At 44.1% G+C, this 26,400-nt stretch overlaps 1 protein-coding gene across 5 annotated transcripts in view; it reads right to left on the bottom strand.

Annotated features, from left to right (window-relative positions):
- The window catches only part of LOC138487891 (NXPE family member 1-like), a 391,648-nt gene that overhangs the window by 29,825 nt on the left and 335,423 nt on the right, over positions 1–26,400 (bottom strand). For 2 of the 5 annotated variants that reach the window (XM_069614514.1, XM_069614515.1), the window contains one exon: positions 8,847–10,650. The exons of the other annotated variants lie outside the window; for them this stretch is intronic. In XM_069614514.1, the coding sequence (XP_069470615.1) occupies positions 10,115–10,650 (536 nt within the window). In that variant the 3' untranslated portion in view covers positions 8,847–10,114. Of the gene's footprint in view, positions 1–8,846; positions 10,651–26,400 lie in introns of those variants that run through there. 5 annotated transcript variants of the gene reach the window in all.

Here is a 26,400-nt window from a genome sequence, read left to right as displayed (position 1 = left end):
TACCACTAAACTCATAATGAGGCCTTAAATGATTTACACCCTAGCCCCAGACTAAAGATCTCTCCTTGTTGCCTGTAGCCGTTTTGAAGGAAGATCCAGTGTAATCCCCCGTACTTCATAAAAATCTAAAAAAAAAGTGCCAGCACAAATCCAGGCAACTGCCTGACTAGAGGTTCACAGGAGACTACTACCCCTGAAGTAAAGGCAATGAATGAAAACAAATCTTCTCCAAACAGGAAAATAACACAAACCCAAAGTAAAGGCCTGGGTAGGTGAACTTCGGGTGCATACTGTGACGAAAAATTATACATCCACACAAAACGTAAACAAAAGAATGTTGCCTGGCAATACACCCATGCCTGTTTCTCCTTTTCATTATAACAGTAACACACCCCGAAGTTTCCAAACTATCCAGCATAAAGCTATCTTGGAATAGAGCGTAACCAATTTCTTTCTTGACTATACAATACCTCATTTTGTGAGACAGACATAGGCAATATTAGGCTTGTCCGCCCATGACTTTGCTAGGCTCAGCCACCACGCTCATCATTCATTCTTGATTTACTAATTGGTCCGGGGACGTCATTTCACCAAAATGCCAGGGGTAGCGGAAGTGACATCACATGACCCTTGACCCCCTGATGACATCACAGGAAGTGATGTCATTTGACCCCACCCCAAAGTGATATTGTGGGAAGCGATGGAACACGACCTTTTACCCGTTGACAAAACAGGAAGTGGAATCACATAGCATTGTACACTACGAAAAATATGGTTACATTTCATACCTGAATGGATCACCATATGTATCGTTAAGATCAGTGGGTATAGGCCCAAATTACCAAATTACTGTGATTACTGTGATTGCAAGCAGAGGTCCATGACCAAATGATAATGATGTGTTATTATATAGCATTTAAGCTTAAGCGCTTTACATAGAAGAAATATACACACAATATCATCCAACCTGTGTTGGTACCCATTTATCGACCTCAGAAGGATGAAAGGCTGAGTTGAGGCATTTAAGAACAGACTAAATCAGTGACTCACCCCCTGAAGTGTGCCTGAAATAAACCTTTAATGAGTCTAGCAATTATTGTATAGAATTCCAGAAAGACACATTTTTTGGCATTCCTATTCTTTCTTATTTAGGTTCAGTGCTGAAAGTGTTAGACTTGTGGCCCTCATGTTCTTATTTTTCTTCTTTTTTTAAGGGGCCTGAACAAGACAGCTAGCCACTGCAGAATTAAAGATCCACATGGTTGTGGCCACAGCCCAGTTGCTTGCATTGCAAAAAAAAAATATATTATTATTTTGTTTTAATTTTTTTTTTTTTACAGGTCGCAAGTGAGACCACAGAGGTTGCAAGGGAGACCTCAGAGGTCGCACTTGCGACCTCTGGCGACCCCCAAATGACATCCCTGAATTGGGTGCTGCAGAAGAGACCGCTCATGGAGGGGACGCTTTGTTCTTTTCTGCTCAGGGATTCCACTCCCACAGCCACTGCTACTTAGAGACATACCCTAAAGGATGCAGAAGATGACTTGGGGGGTTGCTGCCTGTATTTTTTGGGGACGCCACAATTCTACGGTATCTGAATGTTAAAGGCTGCATGCCTGTTTTGCCCCATCCCACACCACTGGGATACTTGAATGTCTGACTGTTCACGCCTTTCCTAGAGGGAATTATACTGCAAGGGGTGTTGAATATAAGGTGTCATGTGGCCAGATTGGGACTGTTGTGATGCAGGAGGGTCTGTACTCTAGGTCTACTGCCCGTGTCTACAGTTCCCCTGAGAGGGAAAGGAGCACATTCTTGCTCCACTCGACACCTCGCTGTGTAACTACCAGTGTAAAGATGCATCTCTGCACCACCCACTCCCACTTTGGCCACCCCAAAAAGGGCCAAGCTTGTGATTTCATCACAGCATCCACATGATTTGCAAATTTGCAGATATTAAAAAAAATATCAAAGTTGTCTTGGATATGAGAACACAATGAGGTTACACCAAAACATTCTAGGTGTAAGTATGGATGTGAGTTGTGCAAGTAAATGATGGTGTATGTAAATGTGTGAGATGTGTTTAGATGTAAAGGATACAATTAATTGTTTCCTATCTAACATAGATTAGGATACTTCAGAGCATATCACACTATCTTTTTTCTGAAAGAGTTTTTGTTTTCATGATTGTCTTAACGTATTGACGAATCTGTATGCATCTGTTTTTAAAATTTTATTTTTTCATATATCATGTGCTTTTATGGTTTTTCTAACCAAAATAAAGCCAATCAATCCCTATCTTATAGAACCAATTTTTGCAAATATGCCTTTTTGTGAATTAGGTGCAAAATGGGTGTATTTGTGCCAGTTGTAAGTTACTGGTGATTTCTTGGCGAAAATCGTTTTGAGATGTACGTTACAACCAGTTAGAAGCACCTTCATGAACTCAGCCCAAAAACGATATTCCTTGCGAAATAGCACCATTTGCATTCTGTGTTAGTGACACATGGCATCTAAGAGTGAATTGAAATGCCTCTGAATTGTCAATTACTGAACAAATCATTGCACCCCACAAAGTCTGTATATGTAGCAGCAACACGTCTATAACATTTAATTGCTTATATAATATTTGAAACTCTAATATATTGTTGGTCAGCATCCACTCTATCCCCCAAAGCTGTCACTCCCAACTTCTCCTCTCCAAATGCACCCAACAAACCTTGATATATGCGCTGAATTTTCTTTCATTTCAATAAGAAGCCAACAGGCCAACTGCCTTAGACTAACTTTCTTAATGAGCTATCACTTACATATTTTTTTTTTAATATGGTCATTAACTACTGTTGAAAGTAGTGTAACTGCTTATTAGTCTACAGCCATCAAGAGATATTATTGAGAGCTTTGAGCACTATAGCAGGGGTTGCAAAATCTACTGGCCAACTCGCATTAGCAAGAATATTTTATAAAGGATGAGAGCCATTTGCATGGTAATCAATCTTGCTGGCGAGTATGAGGATGTGAGAAACTTTTATTTGCCATTTACTGCCAACAAACTTTGCAGTAAATACCAAATAAAGGTTTCTCTGTGCATGGCTGACTTTTGGGTGGCAGCATTGCACTAAATATGAAGTGTGCTTAAGGTGACATTCACATTTTACAGAAAGCACTGGTAAATATGTTGTCACCCATCACCATAGAGCTGGTGCATTACTTTTGGGATGAGCATTTAAACTAAGGAACTCGCCCAGGTCTAGTGAGGTTTTAGTAAATTGAGAGTGCTGTAAATTTATAAATGAAAATAAAAACAGTATGTGTCAATATATCTAGGTTAGCAAAAACCTGAACACTTCTAAAGTGCATATAGAAAGTTCAGACCTGCACTAATTTCCTTGGAATCCAAGAAATAAAAAGGCCCACTTCCTTTAATGTACCTTAATTAAAAATCTATTTGGCACAGCTGGTAGATATTTACTATTCAAATGGATTGTGTCCTCTCACGTATTCCTCATCTTTGATATACTCCAATATTCTACGCAAGCTTTGCACAGTTTTCAAAGCATACGGTGCCGTGCTTCGTCATCGCTGACCTCGTGTCCCTCGACAGCCTGCGTCCATCCTGGACCATTACGTTGCTATCAGTATAAATGGCATGTACAACAACTGTTACCTCAGTTCAATTTTTCCACACAGTTGCTATGAAAGAGTTCACTCGCCTCAGCGTACATGAGTTTACTCGATGAATACCCTGAAAACATGATTTAAAAGATGTCCTGGTTGCAGATCCAATATGTCGACAACGGATCTGCATCAGGTATGTCTTTGGTGTTAGGGAACGGGCCATAGAATCGATGACTGTGGCTCCTGTTAGTCAATGAAAGTGAAGAATTTAAAAGAGAGGAAGGGGAAACTCATCCAGGGCAGGCCTTCCCTCAAGTCCGTTTGGACCACCCACCCTGGCGAAAGTAAGATCTTTGGAGGACAGGAGTTCGAGAGAATTTTCTCCTCGCCGGCAAAGAAACGCAGGAAGCATATAAAGCGTTCCAGGTCAAGGTCTCGTCACTTTTCATCGGGCTCCTCGAAGAAATCCAGGAAGAAGCACAATCAATCTGGGTCGATCTCTTTGGAGTCCTCCATAGATGAAAAATAGGGAAGCTTCCCGAAAAAGACAGGTTTCCAAAGCCAAGTTGGAAGAATTCCGACAAAATATGTTAGAGGTATTTACAGCTACCCCTTCAGAAAAGTTTAAAAAGGCTTACGACCCCAGTGCATCGCATGAGGCCAACAGGGTGTCAAGTCAAACCTCTGTTCGCGTGGCCAAGAGCTCAGACAGAGAGGTCCCAAAGGTTCCTCGAGCGCCACTTGTTGAAGCCTACGAATTCAACTTTGATCCTGTCTAAGGCTTATAATCCAAGGCAAAGAAATACTTTGAGCTCCATTTCTGATGAGGAAGAAGAGGAGAGCCCAGTATTCGGGTTTGGTCTTGATTATGGCAGACCTAGTGTCCCAGAAGAGCTCATATTTGAAAAATCGACGATAAGGGACCTGGTTGACACCCTTAAAGATGCTAGTGGGATAGACACTTCTTCAGAGGTGGATTTTGGTTCACCTGAAGGATCTGGGCATGCTAATGCATCTTACCGAGCTGTCATGTCAAAAGCTTTTAACTATGTTGGGCTGGAGCTGCTGTGGAATTTGAACATGATGACTTAACAGACATTCTTGATAAAGGTCCTGCAAAGGATCCCAACTTTCCATTCCAAACTACAATAAAAAATAGAGTTTTGGGAAATTGGAGAAAACCAGATTCTACCCCTGCAGTGAACAAAGACCTCATGAAAAAATACAGACCCTCCTATATTGATACAGAGTTTCTTTCAAAATATGCAAGTTCGGAGAGCTGGGTAGTACAAGCTGCCACCTCAATTTCCAAAGGTGCGGCGTACCCTACCATTCCGCCAGACAGAGATGACAAAAGAGTAGATGCCCTGGGGAAGAGAATGTTCTCAGCAGGGAGCATGGCATTAATGTCATGATGCCTACCCCCAGGCATCCGGACCAAGCCCATCAGCCCCGGGAGCAGGCATCTAGACATTTAGTAAAACCTCAGCAGCCCCGGCTAGGGGCTATCTGGGTTCAGTCCTGGCGCCTTAGACGCCAGGCTCATAGTAGAAATCAGTCCTGGCGCCTAAGGCGCCAGGCTCATAGTCATTACTTACCTCAGGCAGACCATGCTGCAAATGACTCCAATCCAACATGAAGCCTGAAAGGGACTATTTTTCTAAAGGGACTATTTTTTTACTCGGGTGTGGTTCTAGGGACTTCTTACCTGGGACTACTTTTGAGGCTATATTAACCACGCCTGACCAGCAACACACGCTTTGCATTATTCTGCATCCAGCAGCGTAACGCTCACCGTGCCCGCAGCCTGCATCCAGTCTTCTGCCACGCCCGCCTCGAATCCGGAGCTCCTAAAACAAAGAGGAAAGAAAGGGACAAGGTTAGAAAATGAACTTATTTCTATTCCACACCTGATTCTGGATCCTTCTCGTCTCCGGACCTGTAAAGAACATCATTTCTGCACGCGCCACACCTCCAGCTGCAGCGCCGCGCCATACCAGTCTTCACAGCATCCTTCGGGTCGGCGCTGCCTCCATCATTTCTTCGCCGAACTTCGGCACCTAGGAGACAAAAGAAAACCACAAGGTGAGCCGAGGGAACCAACAAATATAATTCTTACCACCATAGATTTACCTGATTTACCACTGGAGGCATCCTTTTGTGACTCTCCATATTTTCACGTGCCGCATCTGTAAAAAGAGACAAAACAACACGTTTTCCACGTGCAACATTTACTGGACAGCGCCAGGTAATACAGACTCTTACCTGAGCGCCACCAGCAGCCACAAGAGCATCTTTTCACGAGCCAGCTGGAAGACAAGAAAGGAAGGGGGGAAACAAGAGTGAACATCGGACATATTGAACTCTATGAACTTAATACTTACTGGTCCTCACCAGGAACCTCAGAGTCAATTCTCTCCGGAACTCTCCCGAGCCTTCAAACCAGTGAAGTAACTGGAATCGACGCGCCCCTGCAAATCCATGCAGGATGGAGAGCTCATCTTTCAAGAATATAAGGTGATATAGCTGTGAGGGCTTTTTGGAGGTGATTAGTTGGGGAGGACTGTGGGGATGCCATCACTTGAATCCACAAGTGGCTAAATCCATCTCTCCACTTGCAGGAGAATATTTCTATGGGTTAAGCAGACAAGATTAGGAGGGCAGATCCAGTCAGTCATCGCTGCACTACGCATCACGTGGGTGGAGACCGCAGCTGTCCGGGTCCGACCGACGCCCCTGTGGGAGCCAGGTAACAACCACTTGTGCCTTTTGCATGCTTTCTTTCACTACGTGGGAGGTGGTTGCTATCATGGCTAAGCATAAACCTGAGGTGGAGGAGAGAGAGGATGTCCTCAGTATAACACAAGATGGAAAGGAAGCCATGTGCCAGTCACTTCAGCCTGGCCTAGATATGGCAGATTGTATCAGCCGCTCGATGGCAGCTAGTACTGTCCTAAGGAGATCTGCATGGATGCGAAAGTCAGGTTTTGCACCTGATGTGTAAGCTAGGTTTTTAGATCTGCCTTTCGCAGGTTCACTGCTTGCTGGCTCTAAGGCGGATGAAAGTTTAGAAAAACACCAGTATTAAAAAGCTGCTGTTCGTCTGCCGCAACAGGGCCGATCGACTTCTCAGGGTTGGAGGGGTCGGCCATTTCACCTTTTACTCTTCCGTCGGAAGATCGAGAGGCAAGTTCTCTCGGGGACGACAAAGGAGACAGCCTCGTGGGTCGTGGGTACGTAGAAGCTTAGGTGTTTCAATACCCTCCACCTGTCTGCTATCCGCAGACTGTGCAGCTCCAAAACTGCTTTGAGGTCTTAACCCACATGACTGTGGTAGGAGGCAGGTCATCTGAGTATGTGGAAGAGTGGCAAAGTATTGCTTATGATGCATGGGCTCAGCAGAAAGTTCACCATGGTTACTGCTTTCCTTTTCTAAAAAGGTCTCCAAACTGTCTCCCAAGTGACAAGTCCTTGAAAGAACTAGACCCACTCCTTTTACAGGAAGTTGTAACCCTCCTAGAGAAAAGTGCAGTCAAAGTGGTACCTGCAGCAGAGAGGAATCAAAGGCAGGTACTCATCATACTTTAGAATGCCCAAAAAAGGACAGTGGATTGCAACCCATCTTGGATTTAGGATGCTTGAACAAGTTCCTCAGGAAGGACACATTTGCCTACTTTCTACCCTCCTCCATCCATTCAACGAGGAGAAAAGACTCCACTAACTGGATCCTAAAAGACTGTTAAGCTTTTATATAAACAGGTTTTCTAAATTAAGACAGTATGATCAGCTTTTTGTAGGCTATACGGGCCATAGGAAGGGACATGGGGCTACAAAACAGAGCCTTGCTCACTGGATCATCCTGTGCATTTCTGAATGCTGCAATCTGGCTGGAAAAGAAGTACCTGAAGGTCTAATGGCACATTGCACTAGAGGGGTGGCTATTTCCTCCAGTCTTCAGAGAGGGATACCAGTTCAAGATATTTGCAGGGCTGCCACCTGGTCTTCATAGCATACCTTCACAAAGCACTATTGCTTGGATTCTCTATCAGGGCCAGGAGACCAGATTTGGAAAAGTTGTGTTACACAGTATAAATCAGACATACATTTTCCTTTCCCACCTCTTGCAAGGTACTGCTATGGGAGTCTATCAAAGATGAAGAATACGTGGGAGGACACAATCCATTTGAAGAACAAATTACTTACCACGGGTAATGTTCTTTCGACTGGATGTTCCTCCCACATGTTCCTCATCGCCCCTCCCAACCCACCCCTCATTCAGGAGAGAATTTCTGTGATTTACACCTTCCTCTATATTAATGCTCACAGGTTTCTAATCTACAAGACCTCTGTGTTGGTGAGAGGAAAAACATGAAGTGAGGCAAAGGACGCAGTGCGTGCCATTTATACTGACTCTGACGTCATAGTCGAGGGCAGACGGAGGCCGTCAATGTTTCCGAAGCTTGCGCATTATACTGCAGTATATCAAGGATGAGGAATACCTGGGAGGAACATCCAGTCAAAAGAATATTACCAGATGTAAGTAATTTGTTCTTTTACTTTTATTGTATATGTTTAAAAGTGCTCAATTTCTCCTGAATCTGATGTGGTATCGCTGTGAATTATTTTTTAATGTGATCATTAGGTATTTTACATCCTGTGTAAGTGATAATCCATGTACAGTGAGCAATAACTCTTAATGCATAATATATTAATAGATGACAAGAACGTTTTGAAAAAATAAAAAAGAAATAAGTGAATAAGTAGAGGTTAGCAAAAACGGTAAACATTTCTAACATTACATTTGCAAGAAAAAAAGACAGTGTGCAATGTTCGGTTTGTATTTTTCCTATGAAAATCTATATGTTGATTTCTTAAGCTAAGATCTAAGAGTTGAAATGCATTGATAACTCAAACTTTAGCCAGAGCTATGCACTCATTGTAAATAGAAATAATAAGGCAGCTTTTAGTTGCTGGTAGAAGTCTCAATGAGCACAAATTATAACCCACTGAAGACTTTTTGAAAAAGGTTTCTAAGGAATGTATCTGAGTATATAACACCTGCAGTGAGACTATTCGATTAACAAAGAAGTCACTATGACTGACTTACACTTTAACACAAGTGACATACACATTTCTGTCCAGTATTCAATCACAACGTGGTCAGATTTACTCCCATTTACTTATTTGTAAATCAAGTAAGTCAAGAGTAAGAATTACTACAAATGCCATTTTTCTAAATCAGACTACATTTATTTTCTTAAACATGGACTAAGGGTCCCTTTACAAATATGGCAGTTTGGTAAAAACTGTGGTAAAATGGCAGTAATTATTTTACTGTCATTGTAGCGCGCATACTGGTTTTGCCGTAAAATAAAATGAAGTACACCTCACATTTTGCTGGAGATAAATCCCAAACTTTACCCCGAAAACATAGTGGATTCACTGCATGGTAGTACCGCTCACTGTGAATCCGTTTAAAACCCGTGTGGAGTCCAATGGTCCACCGAAATGACAATTTACACCACCTTACCACCACTCGTGATCCTACGGTATTGCCACGGTACCAAGTGGCAGTAACAGTAACCATGTTTGGCAGTAATTCTGTAGATTTACTGCCAATTACCATCAAACACATGATGTGGCCCTAATTCTTCAAGATGATCTCTTCAGCTCTTACCATGTGTGGCCTCATACGGAAGAGCTGCACAATGTTGCACTGAATTTAAAATCCTCACAGTGCAAGTTGTGTGATTGTGTGTGGTTTAAACTGGTGCAGCACACAAAGTTTGTCCAACTCTGACCCCTTCCAAATTCATGGTTATGTATTACCTCAGTTGTTCTGTATGCTCATGTGTGTGGTAATATCACATCTCATACATGGAATAAGCGGCACTGGAAAATATCTGCAAAAATACATCTTGGCTGGATACCTTCTCCTCTGCACCCTTCTATAATAGGCTTGTATGTTGTTAAAGGAACAAACGGGACCTTGGCTTCTTAAACAGTTTTCAAAAATAGATCCCATCTTTTGTTTGATGTCTGTAACAGATATTTCCTTTTGGTAGATGAATTGGCAAGATGCATAACAATTTATGAAATAGACATTAGGTACACCGTCAGATGAAGACTGCTGAGATTGAAACAACCTTCACTGATACAGCTAGTTAAGCATTGTCAGCAAACTATTTGCTATGTAGATTCAGTTAACTTATGTCATATTAGTTATACTGTGTAGCTGTTCTCCCGGAGTGATGTCTTGGCATAAAAACCCAGTTAAACAAACAGTGGGTTAAGGCATGTGCATAGGTTTCTTGGAAATCTACCAAGCCTTGTATGCCATGTGGATCTATAGCTTTGTCCCAAAACAATGTCTTGGAAGAGAATTTCACATGTGGAGGAGAGGAAGACCAGCAATTGAAGACTATTCCTGAAGAACTTAAATGAAGACCACAAAATAAATTACCAAAATACATTATCTTCATCCCATGACTAACGATTAACACATATATGCTAAGAACATGTTAATCTCATTATGTACTATGTCATCTGATGGATGACCATTTTGTGAAGCAGCAGCAATGGTCATGTCCCAGGCATCAACTACTCCAACATTGAGGCCCTTGAAGATACGGTGCATGGCAAGGTAATGCACGTAGCCATGGAAGTCACTGACATGCCCCTCAGGGTGTAGCTCTCTGGTGTTTCCCATCTTTATCACAACCTTGGACTCAGGACTCCGCCGCAGTAAGCGTTCCACTGCTTTGCGGATATTTATGGCTCGTCTGAGGAAGAACTCAAGGGGGAAGGACCTAAAGTGATGGTCGAGTGTTATGACAATTGCTGTGTAAGAATTGCCCACAAGTTCATTGATCTGATTAGTTATGCACGCATCATTGGGAATGGGGAAGAAAGTCATAGTAATAAAGGGATGTCCATGCTTTTTCCACTGAATTCTTAGGTTCCTGTCCATATCAAGAGCCAGGTAGTTTCTGTGCCAGTCACTTCCGTCATGCAGGTCAACAAACTTCAGACCTAAAAAATGGATCAAAAATATATTAAAAGAAATCATATGATTATACTGCTGATGTAAGTAATATATGTATATATTAAAAGAAATCATATGATTATACTGCTGATGTAAGTAATATATGTATGTCATCTGATTTAAAGTGAAATTACACTAAAAGAGAACGTCAAGTCTTTGTGGTCACCTTCCTTCCATACAGTATACATCTACATTGAAGAAGACTTAAGTGATAGCTTTATAACCACCTATTCATCTATAATTGATTTGAATCACTATAGATCAATTGTATTTTAGAATAGTAATACATAGCAGTATAACAGAAGTTTTCATTAGCAGTCATGTATCAAGTCAATTGAGATTGAAGCAGAATATCAGAAGGATACTATATGAAACAAAGCATGTGTGTACAAAATTATAGGAATATCAAATTTTAGACGAAAAACAAGAGATGAACAAAACAGGCACAAACAAAAAAGAGGAAGGGAAGATACAGGATAATATAATAATAAGAAGTTAGTATTATAAAGTTGGGACAACAGTGGATAGTTAACCAAGAAACATGTTCCACTTCAATTCATGTATGCGAACTAGACATGGGGAGGATTTCCACCAAATTTTGTAATTAATTCGAGCAAGATTTTTCCAACTGGCAGTAATAGTTTGGATAGCAACTAAAATAAAAAAAAGATCAAACAAATGACAAGCATTAATCTTGAATGTATCTTGAAGAAGTGTATTCCCTAATAAAAGAAATTTGAAATTAAAATCATATTGTACCTTACAAATACACTTCAGAGAATCCCAAACATGTTCCCAATATTTCAAACAACTTCAACATCTGTCATTGTGTCCGATCTTACATTTAAAGAGGTCGGTGGGAGTAATAAAGACTCTATGTTACAAAAGCAGACAGTTTGAGTCAAACTGGCTGATGTGGTAACCCAAGAAATGTTCTACCAAACAAGAGGCAAATATTTCTCTTCATTACTTAAATCACAGGCTTGTTGCCACGCTGTCTGTGACACCTACTGTGGATCAATGGCTTGTTCAGCAGAAAGATTTTTATAAAACATTGAGGCAGTAAAATCAAGATAATGCATATGTTGTAGTCTGTCTTCCCGAGAAGATATACTAGACATTAAGGTTTCAATATCATACATAAAAACATTTATAATAATAGCATATTAATGCCATTATGATAAGGGCATAGAACATTTCTCTCTAGATTCATTAAAGGTAAGTGGAATTCCCTAGGTTAGTAATTGGTAAACATATTTAATACCCTTGTAAAGCCATGTTCTCCAGAAGACAGACGTGTCAAGTCATTAAACCAAAGATAGTCCGAGACAAATTGAGATGGATTTACAATAAATGGATATGAATACATTTTAATATGATGGGCCAAGATTATAACATTTGTAACATTTAATTTATCTGTTTTTCCCTTTGAGCGCATAGCAAGCCATAAGTTAAACCTAACCATGCAGGTGCATTATTATAATCTACAGTTGCAAACCACATCTAAGCCTGTCTCAACACAAATTATATGATATGATACGATAGGGCATTTATAACGTTCCTGTACACAAATGTTTCAAGGCGCGACAAGGCAAGGGAGGGGAGGGGAAACAGAGGGAGGACAAAAAACGATGATCTTACTAGACCTAGTGACATTCAGATCGCGCAAGTGCAAGGGAACAGGGAGGGGAGAAGTTCCGGGCTGGGGAAGGGTTGGGAGGATGGAAAAGTGCAGGACAAGGAAAATGGAAACAAGTATTTCAGCCAACGGGTGGCATTGCAGGTGCTCCGATGTGAAGACAGCGTAGGGTTGCAGATACAGACCACAAGTGCAGGGTGTGCCAAGAAGCAGTGCAGATTTGCAGCAGGACAGGCAGGGACCTGGGCCCAAAGTCAGAGGGTAGCCAGGCGCCCAGCCGGTGGATCAGACAGGAGACCAGCAGGGGAGAAAAAGAGAGAAGGCAGAAGCAAAGAAGAAGGTCTTGAGGTTCTTCCAGAACCGGAGATGGTTCTGCTCAAGTTTCAGAAAGGCAGGGAGGCTGTTGCAGAGGGAGGTGACAGTCGAAGAAAGAGATCTGCCCCCAACTCGTTGCTTGGAAAAGCAACTGACTCTAAGGGAGTTAGAGGTGGAGGAGCTGAGGGCCCGAGTAGGAAGATATCTCGGTAGAGTGAGTTGGAGGTATTGCGGTCCCTGCCCCAAGAAAGCCTTGTTTACAATGCAGGGGGTCTTGAACTTGATCCTTGCCACCACTGGGAGCCAATTAAGAGATTTCAGTGCTGGGGAGATACGATCCCTGGGCTTGAGGCCAAGGACAAGTCTCATAGTCCTTTTCTAGATGAGTTGTAGAGGACGTAGAGTAGAAGCAGGCAGATTTAGAAAGAGGCTGTTTTATCTGTCCAGCCTAGAGAGGACCAGAGCTCTTCAGACAGTGAGCTTCTGGGGGAAGTGAGCAAAGGAAGAATACCTCTGAGGAGGTGCAGCTGGTAGTTTGACTTCTTAGAGACGTCAGAGATGTGAGAAGAGAAGGAGAGTGTGGAGTTGAAGATGATCCTGAGGTTCTGAGCCTCACAGGTAGGAGCAGGAAGAGGGCCCAGGGTGGGCAGACAGAGAGTGAGAGGAAAGGAGGGAGCTGGTGATCCGATGAGAAGGATCTCCGTCTTACTGGCATTAAGGCAGAGATCATTGGTGGCATATCACTCCTGGACTGCGGCCAGAATGTCCGGGATGAGAGAGGGAGAAGAGACGGCTGAGGGGAGCCTGAAACCGAGCTGAGTATAATCCGCATAGCACTAGAAGTTGGAGAAGAGAGCAGCTATGCAGTGGGCGAGAGGTGCCAGCTACTGGTTAAACAGACAAGGAGAAAGATTAGACCCCTGGAGACCACCAACGGTAGAGAGAGAGAGATAGAAGAGAAGAATGACCCAAGTTGGACCTGGGAGGGTCAGTCAGAGAGAAAGGAAGTCAGCCAGGCTGGTTGAGCAGGATGGCATGGTTGACAGTAGCATAAGCAGAAGAGAGATCGAGGAGGATAAGGGAAGAGAGATGGTTATTGTCAAGGTTTCGGGGAGTGATATTTCTAAAATCCAGAATCCCTGCTCCCACTCCCATTCTGAGTGGATCTTTAAGTTTACCAGCCTATTCCACATTCGTCATCTACATCACATTACATCTGAATGTGCCAAGAATATAAATATACTGCTAATCCATCAATTATGACGCAGCATTTATTATCCTTTGGGTGTCATTGTGTGCTGATGCCATAAATTCCTGCAACATATGCCTCCATGAGTCCAGGTCTATATTTTGTTCTCCTTGGCCTCAACGGGCTGCCTCTTGCCACACTGAGGTTTCTGTCCACATTCATTTTTGAAGATCACTACATCACAATTTTACTTCTGGACCCATGTGCGTTTTCCAACCCATCGCTATCCTACGTTTCACCAAGATGTATTCTAAGTCTTTAAGCTTATTGACATGTCTTGCCTTCTTTGGCCTTGCACAAATGTCAAGAAAACAGGCTTTGGGAGATTTGGTGTCCAACATTATGCCTGCCTTGGCTAAAACCTGAGCTACATCTTTCCAGTACGGTCAGATCTTTGTGGAAGCCCAGAACATGTGTACAAGGTCTGCATTAACCAGTCCCCATTTTGGGCAGGTTTGCTCAGTCGCCTTACTAAATTTGTCAATTTTCTTGAGGGTTATATATGCTCTATGAGTTACGTTTGTTTGTTTGTTTGTTTGTTTGTTTGTTTATTTATTTATATTGCGCACCAGACCCTTAGGTTACCGGGCGCAGCAACAAGTATATGCGAAGCTTACAATGTTACAATGTTATATAAATGAATTTACAATATTACACCATATTGCACAAATTACAAGAATGTACAGATAAAGATTTGCCGTATTTACATGAATGTACAGTTAGCAACATACAGGATTTGCGGTAATAAGCATAAAGGTTGATGTCACGTCAGGGTGCATTGGGTCGGACTACACTTGTGAGTGTTCGGGTGTTAAGTCGTTGTTGGCGATAATGTGTTTGATAAGGTTCCTTCTGAAATGGGGGAAGGGTTGGTCAGCTCTTAGGTTAGGTGGCAGGGCGTTCCACAGGTTAGCAGCTTTCACAGGGAAGCAGGCGCCACCAATTTTGGCGAGTCTGAATCTAGGTACTGCCAAACAATTGGAATTGGCGATTCTCATGGGTCTATTAGAAGTTTTTCTTTTTATTTTGTCCATTAAGTAGCTGGGAGCTGCATTATTTAAGGCCTTATGGGTTAATGAGATCATTTTTAGCTGGATTTTATTCTCCGTAGAGAGCCATTTATGTTGCCGCCTAGTCGAGGAGATATGCTCCCTCTTTTTTATTCCTAATGCAGCTCTGAGAGCATTATTTTGTAGAATTTGAAGTCTTAGGGTAGTGGCTTTATTGGCGCTACTGTATAGGGCATTACAGTAGTCTAGTCGGGAAAGAATTAAGGCTCTAGCCAGGATTAGGCAGCTGGTATTGGACAGGAAGGGCTTGCCTGCTCTGATCAATTTACAAGTGTAGGCAGTAGTGGAGGCTAGGGAGTTTACCTGTTTAGTGAAGGACAGGGTAGAGTCGAGATAGAAACCAAGTGTTTTTACTTCCCTCGAGACTTTAATGGCATTTCCGTCTATGCTGAAGGCTGAGTAATCCGGGCCCAATTTGTTAATATTAGCTTGTGTGCCCAGAATGATCAACTCTGTCTTATCATCATTCAGGCAAAGACCGTGAGTGGCCATCCATGCCTGAATGATGAGATACACTCTATTCACCAACTCCCCATCCCTGCTGTGATCCCCAGAAAGTGGGAAGAGAATCTGTGTATCATCTGCATAGTTAGTGTAGGTGATACCGAGATTGTCCAGATCGTCGAACAGAGGTTTGGTGAATATATTGTAGAGGGTCGGAGAGACGCAGGATCCCTGAGGGACTCCACAAGTAATAGGTATAGGGTCAGCTGCTGCCGAAGGGGAAAAGACTCTCATAGTTCTCTCACTTAGAAAGGATTCTATCCAACTGATGGCTTGGGTGGAGAAGTGAGCGGCAACGTCCAGGTGTTTGCAGAGGACTTTGTGGTCCACAAGATCAAACGCAGCTGAGAGATCTAGTAGGAGGAGGAGGGCTGTCTTGCCCTGATCTCTCAGTTCGTCTATTTGGGCCTTTAAGTCAATCAGGGCTGTTTCCGTTCCGTGTAGTGGGCGGAAGCCAGATTGTCTAGTTCCTAGTAGTTTGTGCAGTTCAAGGTAGTTTTGAATCTGTATATAGGCCACTTTGTCCAGGATCTTTAGCAGAAACGGAACTGTAGTGATTGGGCGGTAATTGGTGGGGATAAGAGGATCTAGAGTTTGCTTTTTAAGCAACGGGAGCACCCAGGATTGTTTTAGATTAGCTGGGATGATGCCTGTAGAGAAGGATGCATTGACCAGTTTGGAGATAAATGGTGATAGGTCTCTGGCAGCGTCTTTTATTAGCTGTGCTGGGCAGATGTCACCTTTGCAGTTGGATGGTTTGAGGGTGAGGATAATTTTTTCAATCTCAAGTGTGGAAGTTTTGGTGAAGGAAAATTTGGTATGTTGAGGCATGTGGATCGCCTTAGGTGGTGACAGTGTAGGGAGTTTAAGCGAGTCTTTTTTCAGTTGAATTTTGTTTTGGAGGGTAGTGATTTTATTAGATAGAGCATATTGGATGTCAGAACACCAGGTCTGATCTTTAGTGCAAGTGTCTGGTATGGCAATAGGTGACTCAAGTTCCTTTAGGATGGAGAAGAGTTCCTTCATGCTTGATTTAGAATTGGCGATACGATCGTTGTATGAGTTTTTCTTAGCCAGACAGACTGCGTTTTTGTATTGACGGGAGATAGATATTAGGTTAGCCTTGTTCTCAGCAGTTGCACATATTTTCCAGTTGGATTCATATTTTCTCTTGGTGAGGCGTAAGGCCTTGAGTTCGGGCGTGAACCATTTATTTAGATGGGCTTTGGGTTTACTTGTGCGCATTTTAAGTGGGGCAATTTTGTCCAAGGTATCAGTCATAATTTTGTTATACTCGTGAACTAAAGTGCCGGGGTCTAGATTGTCAGGCAAGGCGTTTAAGGTTGGAAGAATAGCAGGTATGACATTATCTATTGTCATAATCTTTTTGTTTCTTGTGGGGCATGAAGGTGCCATGGGGACGACTGTAGCGGATGGTTGGGAGGTTAGGAGGTCAAAGGACACTAATGAGTGGTCAGACCATGATAAAGCCGAGATAGAGGAGATGACTGTAGTACAGTTAGAGTCAGCGATCCAGTCTAATATTCTACCTTTCGTATGGGTAGGGTTGTTGACTTTTTGGGAGAAGCCTAGGGAATTAATAGCTTGGGCGATGGTCGCGGCATGCACATCTGTTTTGTCGTTAAATCCTAAGTTAAAATCCCCTAATACCAGCAATTGAGAGGTGGTTTTAGCATTGAGGGTTAGTAACTTGTGTAGATCCTCTTCGAAGGTCCCAAGCGGGCCTGGAGGTCTATAGATTAGGTGAATAGTTAGGGATTGATTATTATTTATAAGGAGTTTAGCAGTGAGGGCTTCACAGGATTGTAGCGTTAGTGCAGGGGCTAGTCTTAGTGAGAGGCTTGATTTAGAGATAATGGCAATTCCGCCTCCGCGGGTGCCCTCTCGGTCTTGTCTGCATATAGTGTAGCCGTCAGGTATGGCTAACATAAGTGATGGGCCTGCTGCCTGGTGTAGCCAGGTTTCAGTTATAGCAATGAAGTCCAGGTTATTCTCAGTGATTAGATCAGCTATCTCAAGGGCATGTGCAACTAGTGACCTGGCATTGAGAAGTGCTCCTTTATAGGAATGGTCCTTAGTTTCCTCTTTGGTAAGTGTAGGATTAGGAGTGTTTTTAGCACTGGATTTAGTCTTGGGCACAGGTATTTGGGTGAGCGTTGAAGCTCGGGTGCGGTTGGAGGCGTAGCCTGTATTGCCAATTTGGTGTTTCATATCAGAATTTGTAAGAAGGAGGAGTCGTCTGGGTGTATCATGGAGTTTGTTAAGTCTAGCGCGTAGTTTGCTATTTCTATCGCGGGTGGAGCTAGGCTTGGAAGTGTAAGCTAGAGGTTCTGGCAGAGCTTGGTGTTTGGAGTCAGTATATGCATACGTGTTAGTCATAATATCTGGTGATATATGTAATAGAGGTGCATGTGAGTGTAGTGGGGTCTCTGTGTAGCTGCCCAGCTTGCTGGTAGCAGGAAGTGTAGCAATAGCCATGATGCAGTAGAAGCTTAGTAGGCTGGACATTGTGCGTAGCTAGTACTTGGTTTGGTGGGTAGGTGGTTTACAACACAATGGTCTCTGGGCGACCATAAGGCGCTACATAATATCACAAAGGTCTCTGAGCGACCATAAGGCACTACACAGTATCACAGTGGTCTCTGGGCGACCATAAGGCACTACACAGTATTACAGGGGTCTCTAGGCGACCATAAGGCACAACACAGTATCACAGTGGTCTCTGGGCGACCATAAGGCACTACACAAAATTACGATGGTCTCTGGGTGACCATAAGGCAATACACAGTATTACAGTGGTCTCTAGGCGACCATAAGGCACTACGCAATATTACAGTGGTCTCTAGGCGACCATAAGGCACTACACAGTGGATTGTGCATTAAATGTTTCGTTGCAGTTCAGGAGCACAACGGTGCATGTGAGACCTTGGGCGTAGCAATGTAGGGAGGTGCTAGGTCAGGGCTCTAGCTCGATGGTCGGGAGTGGATATTGGAAGAGGGGGGCAGTATGCTTACCCTGTAGGTGGACGGCAGGGGTCCTGGCTCTAGGCTCGACGGTGCACTCCGCCTGGAGCAGCACGGGCAGAGTTTGTGGCCCCTGGCTCCAGATGCTCCAAACAGGCTCTCAACAGGCCTTAGGGTGGCCTTTGCGCTGGCCGCCGGCGTGATCCGCCTGCCGGCGGTTACAGCTGATTCTAACGAGGCTCAGCCTCGGTTTCAGCCCGCGCTGCGCCCGGCATGCGTGAGTCAGGCGGCGTGTGGGGACAGGGTCAGGCAGGCCCTGTCCGTGTTCCTCGTGGTCTCGTGGTTTCTCTGCTGGGCTGGGGTGCTGGGGGGGCTCCTGCCCTCGCCCCACGGTGATGAAGAGTGAATGTACAACTAGATCAGCTTAAGCCTTGCTTTTCTGGACACTTTATGGTATGCTATCGCTCTACCCCAGCCTTTGTCTGTCAGCTGTTCCTGCAGATCTTCTTCCAAGCTACACCTGGTCTGCGAAAGCATGTCCCCCGCCCTTCACATTAATAACTTATATATTCTCGATTTTGCGTGCCCTCCTTCTGAGATATCATAGATTGTTTCTCTCCTTCCATACTCCTGCTGTTCCCCATTTCTTTACGGACATGTGTGCTTTAGCTTAGAGAGGAGTGCAGCATGCATTATGTGTTGACCTTCATGTAAGCCTGTTTCTGAGTTGGGTGTACTGAAGTCTATTGGCTTCCCCTCTCGTAATAAGTCTCCCACCGTCACCACCCCCATGGATTCCCAATACTTCCTCACATTTAGTCTGAGCTGTGGGTCCTCCACCAAGGGGATCGGAGGGGAGTAGGGTGATTCCGTCTCTAGAAAATGACAAGCCCTGTGCCATGTCATTCTGCCCAGCGTAAGCAACAGCAGGGGTTTCAGGTCGCGTAGTGCTTCCAACCATATCACCTCTTCAAATAGAATGGGGCGCATGCTGGCTGTAGCAACAAGGTGTCCTGGGATTGTTCATCTGACAGCCAGTTTGTGATGAATTGAAGTTGGCTTGCTACGAAATCTGCTTCAAAAGTGGGTACCTTTATACCCACTTGGTCTTATGGGCTCTGCAATTTCATCAGTGCCATTCTGCATCTCGAATTGTGCCAGCATCTCGAATTGTGCCAAAAAAAGATTTCTTGAAAAAGCCTTTAGGTATGTTGTACGGGAGGTAAGTGAACAAGTGAAGGAGCCTAAGGAGCACCACCATCTTTAACAAAACGGCCCTACCCATCAGTGAGAGCAGTAGTCTGGCCCAGAAAGTCATGGATTTCTCCATTTTATCCACCACTTTTTGCATATTCTGTATGTGTTCTGTCTAGGGGTTGTGGAAAATATCTACTCCCATGTATCTAAATGTGTTGACTTCCCACTTAATCGGTAGCACTAGCAATGCGTTCAGGGGTTTCCCTCTATACCCTGCTAAGGGGAACATGCACAATTTCTGTGCACTAATCATGATACCAGATAGGTCTGCGTAGCGGTCAAACACATCTAGGACGTATTGTAAGTTGGTCTCGGGATGTTGCAGGTAAAAAAGCATGTCATCCGCGAATAGGGAGATAAAGTTCCTATTACCTCATGTAACTATGCCTGAATCTTGATATTCCTTCCGGAGATACACCGCCATTGTGTTCTAAGGCCAGTATAGGGGACCAAGGACAACCCTTCCTTGTATCTTTACCTAGCAGCCATTGATCCAAGATATAACTGCCCGTATTGACTCACACTACTGGACTGCTATATAGCAGCCGTGCCCATTTAATATACGTGGGCCCAATGCCGAAACGCTGCAGCACCGTGAGCAACCAAGGCCATCTAACTGAATCAAATGCCTTTATTTATTGATTGATGTATAAAGCGTTCAAAGCACAAAGGCAACTAGGTGCTGATACTTAAGAAGATGGTTAAAGGCTTACAATAATTCAAGGAGATGTTTTTCCACAGTAGATTACATATTTGGTACGCATTTACACATTTACAGGGTGACTTGGTAGCAGATAGTAGCAGCAGTTACAGTGGCTATATCTACCAGGTATTTGTCCTAGTGGCAGCAGAAGAGTCAACCTGGATAATGACCACTGACGCTCTTGACCGCGTCAAGCGAGGCCACAGGGTAATCATGTGTGCTGCCATGTGTGTAATCAATGATATGCTATAACCTCCTCAGGTTGCATGTAACATTACTATCCGGAAAGTATCCCGACTGGTCCGGGTGTATAACCTTGCATATTACCGGCTTGAGCCTGTTGGCTAATAGTGCTGTGAGTATTTACCCATCCTGGTTAAACAACGAGAGAGGCCTGTAAGATCAACAATCAGTATCGGGCTTACTGGACTTAGCGGGATGAAGATTGACTCTCTCAGAGACATTGGTAAATTGCCTGTATCTAGCGCTTAATTTAGCATTGCCAACAGCGGAGGCACAACATCCGCCATGAATTCCTTGTAAAATTTGGTTGGCAATCCATCTGCACCTTGGGCTTTCCCAGTAGGTAACCCTCTTATTGTGGTTTCTAGTTCTTCTATGGTTATGGGAGCCTCTAATCTGTCAGCTTCCTCTGTACCAAGTTTCGGGAGATCTGTCTGCGCTAAGGCCTCATCTATCTCAGACAACTGCGTTACCGATGTCTCTGCATATAACTCCTTATAATAATTGTGAAAACTTTTATATATGCCTTCTTGCGTCCTACAAACTTCCCCATTTTCCTTTACAGTCTCCTGTATCATATCCGTTTGGATTCACTTCTGTATAGCCAGGTCAGCAAGCGTCCCGGCTTATCCCCTTCAGCGCGTTGCCGTTCCACGTATTTCCTATAGCTCAGCATGCCCAATCTATCCCAGTGTTTCATGCATTCCTGCTTCGGACGGATAACTTCTTGGGCCTGTTGCCTGGACGTGACTCCCAAGTAGTCTGTGGCTTCTAGTTTGGTTTCTGCCTTGCGTAAATCTCTTTCTATTGTGGCTTGCATCCCCTTTGTTTTGGCTATTGCTTCCCATAAGCCCCGGCTGATTGTACACTCCTTGTGTTGTTTTTGAAGTAGTCCTTCACAACCTCTTGCTGATGTTCGCGAAACACTGCATCGCTCAGGGATTCGCCTCTAAGCTTCCAGGTCGGGATGCATGCCCTAGGAGGGACGATCTGCCACATGACCACCAAAGGTGCATGGTCTGAAAGTAGTTGTGCTTTGTATTCACCAAGGGTTTCTTCACCTGTGAATATATAGTCTAGTCTGGTGTATAAATCTTTGGGGGCTGTATAATGTGAATACCCCTTGACTTGCGGGTGTAGGTCCCTCCATATGTCGGACAATGTGAATGTTCGCAACAGTGTGTGCAAAGCATTGGCTGAAGTTGCTGGTTGCATTAATTTATCATCTGATCCGTCAAGTTCCGGGTTTAATGCGAAATAAAATTCACCACCCCATACTAATGAACCATCTCTATATGGGCTAATTCCGGGGTATAGCAAGCGAAAGTAGGTCGCTGTGTCATGGTTTGGTGCATAAGTGTTGATGATGCGTAGCTCCAAAAATCCCTGTGCTGTAACCATCCTGCCATCTTTATCCTTAAAAGTCTTGAGGGCCCTAAATGGCACTGACAGCACAACCCATATCAAGACCCCTCGAGTATATGCTGAATATGGTGAGCCTAGACTTGTGCCACTCCATTTTCTGGGGAGAATGGCTAATTTCTCCCCTGTGAGGTGGGTTTCTTGGAGGAGTGCTATGTCAATTTTCTGGCGTCGCAGATATGTAATTATTCTATTCGGTTTGATATAACTATTGAGCCCCCTAACATTCCAGGAAGCTATTCGGAGTTCACCCATCCCAAATGAGAACTGCTACAAACTGCTACAAAACTCGTCAGTCCAATGTACATCTTGTATAGAACTTGTGTGGATCTATAGGCTAAGTCCCAAGTAACTACCCCAACTTCCCTACCCTCCCCCAAACAATTGCCCAGCTCAATACATTGTCCTCAGGAAGTTGTTTGACCTGGTGTCTGGGGTGCAGCAGGCGGATAGGTAACAGCTAGTATCTAAAAACAAGTCAAATCTAAGATGGACACTTGCAAAGAGTTTGCGTACCGTTGCAGTCGGTCGATAGTGTCGGCAACATCCTTGCAGATCCCCCTAATGGTCGTTCATCACGTATCCATCTTGCATGTCATCTGATTATCTGCGCTTGTTGGCAAGTTTTCCGTGTCCATCCATTTAAGCGCGTCATCAGTGGTGTCAAAGAACATGGCTCAGCCCTTGCTTATGACTTTCAGCCTTGCTGGGTATAGCAGGATGTACTTGAGGCTTGCCAACCGCAGCCTCCTCTTGAACCGATGTGAAGTTCAGTCTTTGTTTTTGCACCTGCATTGTGTAGTCTGGGTATGCACTGATGTTGGCTGATGCTTGCTGTATCGTGCGACCTCTCTGGAAGTGTTCACAGATCTTTTCTCTGACTTTATAATTCAATATCCAGGCAATTATGTGCTGTAGCAGGGCTCCTGGCGGTGGTTCCCTCATCAGGGACCTGTGCACCCTTTCTACTGTAAAGCCCTGCGTGACAATTCCTTGCAGCAGCATGTTCTCTATGTAGTTGGTAGGGTTTGCACCTTCTTTTCCCTCTGGGAGACCGATTATTCTCGCGTTATGGCATCTGGCCCACCCTTCTGCGTCTTCAACTCTTCCCTCCAGGTTTCGCAATTGTTGCTGAAGTATCGCTCATCTCTTGAAGTGTCTTTCAGGCTGACTGTGTTTACTGCAACTACCTTTTCAAGGGCTCCGGTACGTTCTGCAAGTGAACAAACGTCCTGCCTCAGGAGATTCACATCAAGACTGATGCCATTCATTTTGGATTCTAATGCAATCTTCAGAGCTACTAGCAGCTAGGACCTGTTGGTCTCCCTTTGTGTGGCCCTGCTCACCTTGTGGCGATGAGGTCCATGGCGTAGTGCTCTCTGTTAGATTTGTGGGTTTAGCGAACGTGTCCAACGTGGGCTGTTTTAACTTGTTTTTATGTTATCACCCAAATTGACTTTTTACAATTGACCTTTTGTCCCAATTGACCTTATTATAGTGGTCCTAATTGACCTTCTGCACAATTGACCTTTATATTACTTTAGTTATTTTATATATGTATTGGGTTGTTTTGGATTATAAATAATATAAGGGGATTGGGCGGGGGGTTACTCCCCACATATATGTCCTAATTGACCTTTTAAATTAGGTCAATTCTCCTGAGGTCGATTCTGAGGTCAATTGTGAAAAGGTCAATTAGTATACATCAGTTTTTATTTGACTTAGACGCCATGTCTGGGTCCCTCGGTGCTGGGTTGTTCTCCCCCACAGTGGTTCCACCCTTGCCTCTTATGTGTGCTGCTGATCGCTAGCCCATTTCTGATGGAATACAGGAAGTAGCTCCAAGTCTTTCAAAATTGGAGCCTTAGTGCCCCCAATGTGCACAGCAAAGAGCGATGTCTTCAATCCAAGCCTCAACAGCTAGTACCAGTGTGTCATTTTGGGAGGTAGCCACCTGCATGTACGTGTGTTGTTCCCGTTTTAATGTCTGGTATCTTCCGATCTGGGTGAATTGTAGATTTCTGGTGTACACTCACGTGACTGTGTGGTCTACTGAGCACACCTCAGCTCCAATCCCCACACTCATATGTTTACTGGTGGCTCTCAAACCACATACAGTGCTGCAGCTTTGGGCATCTCCTAAAGATGTTTCCCCCTTGCATTGTGCCACAGTCCTACATGCGTGTGACTTCGCACCGTGATCTGCGACCTTGTGCGCACAATACGGGCACCTGCTGGCTGCATGCGCTTACACCCAGGCGCACATTCTGTATTACTCACCCATCATGGAAGCCTCAACCATCTGTTGAAGGTCTGGCAGTGTCAGGTAGGCCCCCTTTGGTGCCGTGAACTTGGGCTTAATGTGAAAAGATTCTCCCCTTTTATTTTTTCCATTGGAGCCTGCTTTCGTGTGACCCCTCAGATTGTCTCGCAGTTCACTTTCTGTGGCCAGGCAGCCTCCACTCCCTGGAATCCCATGACTGTTTGGGAGCATATCTTTACCTATCAGAGCTCCTTGTTATAGTCCGGAATTTGGTGTGTGATCAGGACCTGAATGTAGCTGGGCAGCACTCCAATAGGAGTTGCTTGTTTATACTGGCATCAGCGTCTCTTGCATGCAGCCGGACGTCCAGGCCGTATCTGTAGGGATGTAGGATTGCACTATGAGTGCCCTGCCAGCTCCAGCAACTCAATGACTTGCCACACTCCGGACTGCTGGTGTGCTCAAGCACAAGGGTCCCGGAGGAGGAGTGGAGGTGGGATTCAAATACTGCAGCCCAGTGTCTTTGCAAGTGTAGCTAGGACCTCCTTAATTAACCAGGGCATAACCTGCACCCAGCACTACCTAGCGCCCACTGTTAAACCACCAGTGGGTGACTTCGGAGCTACAGCCACCCCCCCGACTCACCGCCATGCACCGCGGTTTCTTCAGCGGTCTGCACTGTTGCTGGAGAGGTGTCTGCTGTACTGAACACCTCTTGATTGGCTCTTCTGCCCAGTCCCACGCTGTGCAGCCTCTTTCTGTCCGGCATCCGGCACACCCAATTTAGCACAGCCCTTCAAATCTCCATACTCCAACAGTCTTTGCGCAGGAGCAGGACGAGTCGTTATGATCCTCCGGTCACCTTGTTGCTATTTCGCAGCACCATGCTGCCTCAGTGTTGAAGCGGATTACAGCGACTCATCCCCCACCATCTTGGATTCAATGCCGCCTCAGTGCCGCATTGTTCCACACGCTTGTTTGCCTCAATTCCTGCACCTTACTGTTCCTGCCAGCTACATGTGTGCCAGCAGACTTCACACATCTAAAGGTGTGTTGACAAGATCCTACACGTGGTAGGGCCAGTGTTTTAGGCAAGGATCATTCTGGATTGGCAGGAGCAGCTGGGAACACATCCTAACTCCATGGCTGCTTAGCCACGCCCCCAGCATGAATGACTTAGTTCTCTAATTCTAGACAATATAATTTTGTTTTCCTAAATGCCTTTAGTAGAAGAGGAAATATGCATGCCTAAATATTTAATCCCTTTTGTACACCAATGCATACCATAAGCTTGAATGTGATGTTTAGAGCAGTAGACATTGATTTGTAATATTTCGGATTTATACGTGTTTAATTTATAACCAGAAGCTAACAGGAAATGTGTGTTGATAGCCAGAAGGCTTTGAAAACTAGTATAGGGATTTTTGAAGAGCAGAAGAACATCATCTGTATAGGCGGCTAATTTTATTTGTTCATCCTCGAAGTTAATGCCTTGAATTGTCATGTCAACTGTAACAGTTTCCAAAAAAAGGTTCTATGGCTAATTTAAATGATAAGGGACAGTCTTGTCTGGTAACTCTAAACAGGGGGAAATATGATGAAATTCATTCGTTATTGAAAATAGCAGTTTTTTGGTTTGAGTATAAGAACTTAATCATGCATAAGAATGAGTTACCCTGGCCAGGCCCCTTTAAGTGCATCAAAAATAAAATCCCACTTCACCCTATCAAATGCATTTCCACATGAAGAGCTACTGCTGCATAGCTAATTTTTGATTTATCAACAATATGTAAACATATGCTTATGTTACCAGAAAACAGACAATCTTTCAAATGGACCACCTGATCATTTTTTATTAAATTGGGTAAAAATGGAAGAAGCTGATTGGCCAAACCATAGCAAAAATGTCCAGTCAGCATTTATTAGGGGGATTGGTCTGTAGCTGTAAGGGAGCTCAGGGTCTTATTAGGCATTGGAAATACAATTAGCATGGCTTCTGAGAAGGTTCCTTCAGATTTACTCTGTATAAGAAAATGAGTAAAGAGGTCATCCAGTTTGTGTAGTAATAAATCATTAAAATGTGCATA

This window comes from Ambystoma mexicanum, chromosome 9 (genome assembly GCF_040938575.1).
Source record: "Ambystoma mexicanum isolate Mex_15411 chromosome 9, UKY_AmexF1_1, whole genome shotgun sequence".
Classification (NCBI taxonomy): Eukaryota; Metazoa; Chordata; class Amphibia; order Caudata; family Ambystomatidae; genus Ambystoma; species Ambystoma mexicanum.
Note: the sequence above shows the minus strand (reverse complement) of the source record. Positions and strands in the feature narration are given on the sequence as shown.